This window comes from Phalacrocorax aristotelis, chromosome 1 (genome assembly GCF_949628215.1).
Source record: "Phalacrocorax aristotelis chromosome 1, bGulAri2.1, whole genome shotgun sequence".
Lineage (NCBI taxonomy): Eukaryota > Metazoa > Chordata > Aves > Suliformes > Phalacrocoracidae > Phalacrocorax > Phalacrocorax aristotelis.
In genome coordinates, this window is record NC_134276.1 from 577,381 (window position 1) to 586,856 (window position 9,476).

At 52.1% G+C, this 9,476-nt stretch overlaps 1 protein-coding gene across 2 annotated transcripts; it reads left to right on the top strand.

The window, feature by feature from the left end:
- The first annotated feature begins 233 nt into the window (after window positions 1-233).
- LOC142060964 (hemoglobin subunit epsilon) lies at window positions 234-4,338 on the top strand. 2 transcript variants are annotated; one of them, XM_075101405.1, is made up of 4 exons: window positions 234-293; window positions 1,230-2,624; window positions 2,741-2,963; window positions 4,089-4,338. In XM_075101405.1, the coding sequence occupies exons 2-4, from the start codon at window positions 2,377-2,379 to the stop codon at window positions 4,215-4,217; spliced, it is 600 nt and encodes a 199-aa protein (XP_074957506.1). In that variant the 5' UTR covers window positions 234-293; window positions 1,230-2,376; the 3' UTR covers window positions 4,218-4,338. The 2 variants fall into 2 exon arrangements, with proteins under 2 accessions (XP_074957506.1, XP_074957592.1); XM_075101491.1 differs by lacking the exon at window positions 234-293 and having other exon boundaries at window positions 2,520-2,624.
- Window positions 4,339-9,476: the final 5,138 nt, after the last annotated feature.

A 9,476-nucleotide genomic window follows, 5' to 3' on the forward strand; every position in this document is an offset into this window, starting at 1 on the left:
GGGAAACACTGTCTGCCCTGTCTGAGCATGATGCAGTAAGAGCAATGGTTAGCAGAAAGGACGTGCTTACTTTTTAAAGGGAAAAAAGAGGGCACATGTATATATCCCAGTACCTCCGACACCCCGTTTGCACTGCGTCCTATCCCTGCTTCATCCACATTTGGGCATCCCACCCTCTGCTTCTGAACCACTGGAGGGTATTAAAAGCCCTCTGTTACCCATAAGTGCCCCTTCTCACAGACATGACTTGAAGGAAGAGACGTTTTTTGGGTGTCAAGGCAGAGGCTGAGAAGGTGAGATGATCTAAGTCCCAAAGTGCTTCCCTCCCTGCAGGGAGCCTGGGCAGGCACAGACTGCGGTGGTTTGGTCAGGTGTCCAGGGTCACAGGAAAAAAAAGAATTCTTACACGATTTTTCATAGGTTTCGTGACAGACAGAGACATTCATAGATATTATTCATAGACTTCAGGCAGAAATGGCTGAATTATTTGAACAAGTAGGTGCCCTCCTGCAAGCAAGGTGTCTGGGGGTAGGATTGAGCTGAGCAGAGCGCTGGGGTTAGACCCTACAGGTCAGTAAGGCAGGGGATGCCTGGGCTCCCCCTGCTGTTGAGGTCCCTGCTGGGGTACCCCTTCCTGGGAGCAGGGACGAGGGTTTCCACCCCCTACACCTGGCAGGATGGGTACGGTGCCCGCTGGTGCTGCCCATGGCTTCACGCCCCAGCGCCAGCCCCAGCTGGGCGATGACACCCTGGTCCCTGTGTCCCCAGCAAACGCATCCTGTGGGGTGTCCTTTCCCCATGCTGCTTTGCCTGCTCCCGTTTCGTCTCCTGCATGGTGGCAGAACGCTGCTGTGGGAGCTGACAGCCCCCCAGGGAATGCCTGGTGCAACGCAGCGCTGGCAGCACCGCACGTCCCGGAGGGGCCGATAAGGGTGGGTGGGCACCGGCAGCAGCCCGGTGGCATTTTGCCGGTGTGTTTTCTCCCCCACGCATGCACCCAGGCAGTGCTTGACTTGATTTATCGTCATGCTCCAGCACACCGACCTGCGTGCACTGGAGTTTCTTGAGAGAAGGCAGATACAGGCAATTCTAAGGAAGATTGTTCATCCCTATTCCATCAAAAAAAAAAAGTCTACAACTAAAGGGGGAAAGAGATATTATCAGGCTGAAATTCTCTGTCAGTATTTTCTTTCTTTTAATTGATTTTCCTCCAATTCCTGTATTTTCAGTAAAAGGCCAAGAAGACCCTTAGCAGGAGGTGGTCCATGGAGGGAGGCAAGCCCCAATGTCTGGAGAGGAGCTTGGTCAGCTCTTTAGCTCTGCTGCAGCCTGGCAGAGTCAACACTTCTTACTTAGCCCAGTCCAAATCCTATGGAAAACATCAGGAAGACATCCGATTGCCCCAGGTGCTTTGGGATCAGGATCAAACCCCCTGTACTTCCAGCAAGGACAGTGTTTCTTGCGGGTTTATGCAGAAAATAAACAAGGAGAGCCCCCCACCATGAAAGGACATGGCTCCCGGTGAAGGTGCATCACCCGCAGTGTGCTCGGGGGTGTCCCAGGGGAGCAATTCACAGGAAGCCCAAACATTTCCTCCCGCCCAAGGAGGCTGGGAGCAGCCTGGATGAACGTGGGAGGAAATCTGAAGTATGGCAGCCTTGTCGGGACACGTTCGGAAGGGAAAGGCCCTGGGCTCCCCCTGGGCTGGACATCCCTGAGCTGAGCTTTTGCTGCTTTTTGAGACCACAGCAGCTCCTTCAGTGGCAAAACTTTTGCTCAAAGCCTATTTTACCTGTCCTTTGTGGATGTGGATGAAAGCAGAAATAGGATTAAAAGGGTGATTCTGTTTGATACTTGCTCCCTGTCCAGCAGCACTGCATCTGACCGGTCCTTTTACATCTGGGGGGGGAACACTTTGCGTGAGCTTCTTGCTGCTCCAAAAGGGACAAATAAACCAAGCGGGCCAAGTTCTGTTACAGGAGGAGGCCTACAGGGTTAACACAGATTTCAGCTGCAAAGCCCGAGCATCCACTGAGCAACTCCAGCGTGGCCACAGCTCCTGGCGGTGCAAGGACACTGGAGTCCTCCTGCAGTGCAGGTCCCTGCACGGGCTGCGTTTTGGCAGGGGTATTCGTCATTTTATTGATAGAGGCAAGGCAGAGTCCAGCATTTGGAAGAGCCAAGGCATAAGGCTCACACCGCACACATGTTAGATAGCGATGCTTGTGCAGACCCATCTCTGCAAAGGGGCCCTCATCTGGTAGGTGAAAGGGAGAACTGGCTGCACAGAGGGGAAGGGTAAAGCTCCTGAGGTCAGGATAACCAGAGGCCCCTTCTGAGCGTGCCACACCCTGGCCATCGCCTTCTGCTCCCCGGATGGTGGGGACCCCCACACTGGCCCCAGCCAATGACTCCACAGCGCAGGGCGGGGAGGGGCCGCTGGCAGTGGATAAAAGCCTCCGTGGGGTCTGCAGCCCAGCTACGGAACCTGGGTCCTCCCGCAGCGCTGAGCAAACCCTCTTGCTCGCCACCATGGTGCACTGGACAGCCGAAGAGAAGCAGCTCATCGCCAGCGTCTGGAGCAAGGTCAATGTGGATGAATGCGGCGCCGAGGCCCTGGCCAGGTAGGTCCAGCTCCCGGGCATCTGCTCAGCTGCACCCCGGGTAGAGAAATCGTGGAGACTGCATTCGGGAGCATTAACGTGTCTGTGTCTGCTTGTGTCCCCCCATCTCTCCCCAGGCTGCTGATCGTCTACCCCTGGACCCAGAGGTTCTTCGCTTCCTTCGGGAACCTCTCCAGCCCCACCGCCATCATTGGCAACCCCAAGGTCCGCGCCCATGGCAGGAAAGTGCTCACCTCCTTTGGGGAAGCCGTCAAGAACCTGGACAACATCAAGGCGACCTACGCCAAGCTGTCCGAGCTGCACTGCGACAAGCTGCACGTGGACCCCGAGAACTTCAGGGTGAGCCATGTGTGCAGTCCCAGCCTTTCCCTATGTCATGTGGGGAAAGTCAGATTTTGCATTGAAACTGGGGGGTATTGCCTCCGACAGCACTGTCTAGGGGTACTTTCTTTGGCTGGTGCAGGCAGAGTCCCAGTGTAGTACCCAAGCACGATGGTAGGTTGTGCAGGACCGTTTGGAGGAGTGTGGGTGACTTTCACACTGAAAAGTCACATTTCTAGTACTAGCACAGCAATGGGGAGGAGAAGGTGTTGGGAGATCGTTACCTGAAGGCGATCTGGTGGGGACAAAAGAAACAAACCCAGGGGGAGGTGCAGCATGGGCTGGAGGAGTCGGAGGCAGCGGGGAGCTAAGCCGAGCTTTTAAGGAAATCGTAGGTCCTACAGCAAGGTAAGCAGCTAGCGTGCTCAAAAACCACAGAGCAGGTCTCTGGCTTGTCCAGCATGGGCTGCCTGTCTAAATGGGACACTCCCTCCTCCTCCAACGCTTGGAAATAAAACCGGATTGTTTTCTTTATTTACCTCTAAAAAGAAAAAAAAAATGACCCAGCGTTTTGCAGGGTGGGTCTCAGGCCCAATTGCTTTAACGTCCCAAAAATGGGGGAAATAGTGTCAAGGCTCTTTCTTCCGTTCTTTTTTTTTTTTTTTTTTTAAGAATGAAGCAAATATTGCTCTCCCAAAAGCCAGAGCTTCCTACGCAAAGCCCCGCAGCCCGAGGGTCACTCCAGTGAGGCGGGGGGGGCGGGGGGGGGGCGTGTGAGGAAGAAGAGGAGGAGCATGCAGCCTGTGAGAGTCCTTTCAGGAGGGGAATTCAGGCTCAAGGAGATGTCAGGAGAAAGGAGATGCAGCCGATGAGTTGCAGGGTGGTGTCTGGGGGGGGCGGGAAGGAGAGCGGTGGGAGGGATGTCTGCAGCAGGAGAAGCAGAGACAGCGCTTGCATCAAGGAAGAAGCTGTTTAGAGCTAAAGACATGGCAGGACAGGGTGGAGTTGTGTGCAGCAAGAGCAAGAGCCTTCTTCAAGGGGTCCTAGGTCCGACAGCTCAGCCCCAACTCGGGGATGTCTGCTCCCTGCTCCATGGACTGCTGCAGCACAACGGTTCAACCCTGTCTGTTTTCCTCTTTCCAGCTCCTTGGAGACATCCTAATCATTGTCCTGGCTTCCCACTTTGCCAGGGATTTCACCCCTGCTTGCCAGTTTGCCTGGCAGAAGCTCGTTGGTGTGGTGGCTCATGCTCTGGCCCGCAAGTACCACTGAGCATCCCGGGACCGGCTGTGTGAGGAGAGTCCCTGCTCTGCCACCAGCACCTCTGAGCACAAGGAGATGCCCTTTGGTTATTGGCAGGCTGTAACCACCAAATAAATGCCTCCCAGCACCACGTCTGCGGAGTGTCCCTGTCTCTGTGCTGGGGAAGGAGGGGGGCCAGCGGGGTTGGTGCTGTTGAAACATCCCTGTGGGTGTATTTCTTGTTTCTAAGGGCTGCTGCAGACACTTTCCTTAACTCTACAGTGCTCTCTCATGTGCAGTCCCTGCCAGTGCATGCATGGAGGGGTCTGTAAAGAGAAAACCTATGCAAAGGGCCCCAAGACCCAGGATTGTTTCAGAGGGTCATAGGAATAATGAGGGATTGCAAAGAACCCATATCTGTTCTCCCCTGCTCTACCTTAACGTGAAATAAGGTGACGCCAGCCCTCTCCAGAGCAGAGTCCCCAGCCAAGCTGCTGCCGCGCCCGGGGAGCTGGCACCTGCCTTGCCCTGCTCTAGGGCTGGGGATGCACCTTCTCCTTTTAGAGTACCTGATACAGAAGAAAACCTTTGAACTCTGGCTCTTGGGAGGTTCAGGAGATGTCCACTCCTTCTAGCCACATCAGTCACCCACACAGGAGACACTGCTTCCCCGAGGGGGGCTTATCGTGCTGATGTGCAGAGCAGACCCTCATCCCCAGGCACGCACAGCCTCAAACCCGCCTCTCTCCAGACTGAGGGCATTCAGTTCACAATGTCACCCGTGAACAAACCCCAGCACACTGACTGGTATTGGGCTTTGCCCTGCCTGGTCCTCCTCCTTCCATCCGAGGGGCTTTTATGGTGCATGGAGCGAGGCTGTGGGTCAGCATTGGTTATTCATTCATTGGGACAAAGGTGGTATGTTCCATTTTTTAAGCTATTTCATTATACAAAACAGTAGAAAATATAAAAATGGTCAGGCAGGACTGTGTTTATTCCAGTGTTAAATCTTGTCTTAAACCAAGACTGGAGACTCCTTGCACAAGGGGGCTGACAAGCAGTGCTGTTTATAGGATCTGGCGCAGCAGAGTCTTGGCTGTGATAGAAGTTTCTGGAGTTACCAGGGTTGTTTTGGGTCATAATCTTTCAAAACATGCTCTCACCTCGCCTGGGTTCAGCAGACTTCTCCTATACACCAACTCTGCAGGTTTCCGTACAGAGAGAGAGCAGCCCCTGGGAATGCCGTGCAGCCAACAGCAGTGCAGCCCCTGTGCTGGCCCTGCTTCGAGCAGGGCATCAGACGAGAGACCCCTGGCGTTCCCTTCCCACCCAAATTATCCTGTGGCTCTGCACTCTGAGTCTGCAAGACGATTTCTTGCTTTTCTCACCTATGGCTTCTTTGGAAGGGATCCAAAAACAAACAAGTTGAAGGCGCCTTTATAAACCTGCTTTGTTTGGATGCTGTGGAAGGCAGGACTGAAGAGGGGTGGGAGGAGGGTGTCAACGTTGCCAACCACAGCGCGGAAGATGGGGGTGCCTCTTTCCCAAATCTGTGCAGGATGGGCTAGCCAAGTTCTGGGATGAAGAAGACTGAGACCGCAGAAGCTTCAGGCCCTCGTCCTTGGAGGCAATGCTGAGAGGTGTCATGAGGATGATGATGGAGGACAATAAAATAAGAGGAACCCATGGTGAAGGTCCAGGACACAGATGCAGTTGAACGCCGTCTCTCTGGAGGGCAGCCGGGGGATGGGACAAGCTGCTCCCGGTCACCAGGCAGCCAGAGGAGATGGAGGAGCAGGGTATGATCAGGGCTGTGCTCCTCCGTAGGCGTCAGCCGTACCTTGTCCGCCCTCACGCCTGTTGGCATGGCCGCACAGCGCCGTGGGGGCAGAGAGCCACCAGCCTGTGCAGGGGGGCACAGCGAAAAGCTGCCTCCGGGAAGGTGAGGGAGCGGATAAGGAATAGCTGAGACACACGGGGCTAATCGCCATGAGCAAGGACCGCAGCACCCCTGTGGAGAGGCACAGCCCGAGGTCAGTGAGGGCCAGCACGGCGAGGACATGATGCAGTGCTGGTGGAGGGTTTGGTCTGCTTTTCTAGCATTTTCCAACGCTCGTAGTGACATGGACAGACAAATTGAGGTGGAAATCTGGGGTAAGTGTGGTTAGCAGAAAGGCTGTGACCATGAGGCTGGTCCCCGGCTGACCCCATGAACTGCTCTTGGTGTCCCCTCACTTCTCAGGAATTGCAATCTGCGCAGCCCAGATTTGGTTCAGGTCTAGTTTAGAAGCAATAGACAATTCCTGAATCCTTACAAATTGCATCATGCAGCCCTGAAACGATGGAAGGCCCACACTAGAAGGTTGATGGATTGCTCTCCTCTTTCATGGCAGCTTCTCTCAAACCTGAGACAGCACTGCAAACCTTTGATGAACAAGCACACCGTGTTGCTTTGGAAAGGAAGGAAAGGGGTTTCCACTGCAACAGCACAGACTAATAATGGAATGGATTTCATGAGAGGAGGATTGCTTCTTGTGAAAGCTGGTAGGAAAAGTTGTTAGGAAACAGGTAAATTATATAAATCAGAAAACAGTTTTGATCTGTGGCTGTGATACCTGTTCTTCCTCAGCCACTGGGAGACGTCGCTTCTCCTCCTGGACCCTGCCCTCCTGCAGACCCACCATGAAAATGGTTTGCAAATAGTGGGATGGAAAATAAAACTTCTTATTTCTCTCACAGTGGACATTGTTTGCAGTTTTTATAGGTCTTAAGAAAAATAATTAGTCGAAAACTGTGCTAGGATAATTAATGCGGTGTGTGCAATGCAAAATGTGGTGGTGAGTTTTGTGCTTATGCAGAAGCATTCATGTTTTCTCTACAGTGAAGCCCTCATGTTAACTGCTGTGGCATATTGTCTGGATATGGAACCTTAAAAACTCCTGCTTAAAAATATAATGAATTAATCAACCTCCAGAGCCTTTTAAGGAATCCTTATTTGAAGTTTAATGGCAGTCGAAGGAGCAGGCTGACCAAAGGACTATCAGGTATAACTATTTTTATCTGTCCCAATCCCCACACTTATGAAAATAACAGAAGCAGAAAAAAAACCCCAGTTCTTTTCACTTCTGAGCATAAGCCAAAAATACTCTTTAACTGACTCTGTGCTGCCCCTGCTGGAGTTATATATAGTGTAAGGCACGATTTTGTGCCTCTAGAGGGAATTCTCTGCCAGGAGCATCAGCAAAATAGAGCATTCCAGAAGACAGGTTTTACAGCTGGTGGGACTGGAGTATAATCCTAACAAAATTCAGCCATCCCTGTGATAAGCTCACTGTGTTGCCCACACTACTTGAAATGAGGATGAATGGTAATGTACTTGTTCTGATTTTGCAAAAGATGCTTTATTGCTTTCAAGAAGCAAAAAAGATGCTGTTTTCTCTGAGCAGCAGTATGGAAATACCCAAGCTACCTAATGGCTCTGTGCTCCTGCGGCAACCACTTCGGGCAGTTTTTTTATACCGCAAGTTACATTATGGAGGTGTTTGGACAGAAAATATGCCTGTCTGTGAAACAAGGGGGATCCTTTGCAGCTTGCCCAGCCCATAGGAGAGCGCTTAACCTACAAGGCCATAAGCAGTCCCATGGGTGAGACTGGAGGGACGGGACCAGCTCTGCTGGCTGTTCCCCACGACCAGCTGTGATGTACAAGGGCTGGCTGGGAACAGGACTGCAAATTTTTCTTCTGTGTCCTTAGCAAAATCTGATGTCATGGCAACAGCAGTACTGCTGGAAAAAAAAAAAAATTGAGAAATATCATTTGGGTATTAAAAGGTTTTTGATCCATCCCCCTTGGTAACCTTGGAGGAATGAAGGTCTGAAACCCCAGAGTGACTTATCACAGCTGATCTGCCTTATCTTTCCTTTTTTCTGCCACCTTACCTCCTCCCACCTCTGCTTAGGGCCCTTCCAGCCCAAACTCTCTTCAACAGGAGAACCAGCCACGTGCTCATTTCCCATCCCAAACCAGAATTGGCAGGGATAATGTTTCTGAGATGACGAGGAGTTTCTCTTTCATATCCCAGAGACTCTTAAGTCCAGAAGTGCAGGAGTTCTCACTATCTGGCACAAAGTGAACTCAGAAACCAAATTATTCTCTTTCTTTTTGTTGGCAGCCTTTTGTCATGTCTCCCTCAATCTCTCTTTGTCCAGGCTAATCAACTGCTGCTGTGCAGGCCGGTCCCCGTGCTCCATCCCACAGAAATTAAGAATTCCTGCACTAGAGGCCCACATACTCACTACGCAGTAACAAACTCCATGGTAGTTAATGTGATTTGGATAAACCCACGCCGCCAAACGCCGCAGCTGACGGAGGTTGGAGAAGCACCATCCTCGTCCCGACAGCAGAGGTGTGTGAATGACTGGTCCCCAGAGAGCAGAGCATCATCTCACCACAGGGCAGGTTCCCTCCTGTTACCTGACAGATCGCACGTGGGACAATCGTCTTCTGGAGACCACCTAGCTTCACTGCAGGGGTGCAGAGAGACAAGTTTGCTGTTGTGGTTGAACCTGGCAGGCAGCTAAACATCACACAGGCATTCACTCAATCCCCCCCCGCAGTGGGATGAAGGGGAGAATGGGGGAAAAAATAATACTTGTGGGTTGAGATAAAGACAGTTTAATAGGAGAGAAAAGGAAGGGGAAGTAATAATGATGATGATAATAATAATAATAATAATATACAAAACAAGTGATGCACACTGCAATTGCTCAACCCCCACCGACCGATGCCCAGCAAGCTCCTGAGCAGCGGTTGCCGCTCCCCAGCCAACTGCCCCCAGTTTATATTCAGAGCATGATGTCATATGGCATGAAATACCCCTTGGGCCAGCGGGGGCCGGCTGTCCTGGCTGTGCCCCCTCCCAGCTTCTCGCTGGCAGGGCATGAGAAGCTGGATAGTGCTTGACCAGTCTAAGCACTACTTAGCAACAACTAAAACGTCAGTGTGTTATAAACATCATTTCATATTAAATCCAAAACACAGCACCAGCCCAGCTACTAGGACGAAAATTAACTCTATCCCAGCCAAAACCAGGACACTTGCCCAAAGCTCAGCCACATGCCCCTGCGGCCACGGCCAGCCTTTCGTGGATGTGGTGGTCCTCTTGGCTGCATCTGCAGGGATAGATCTGGAGCAAATCCCTGAGACACGCTCCAGAGCTTTCCACTGTGAATGCTGGAAAGCACCTGCTCAGATCGAGAGCTTTGGCAAATATGCTCACCCTGTCCTGC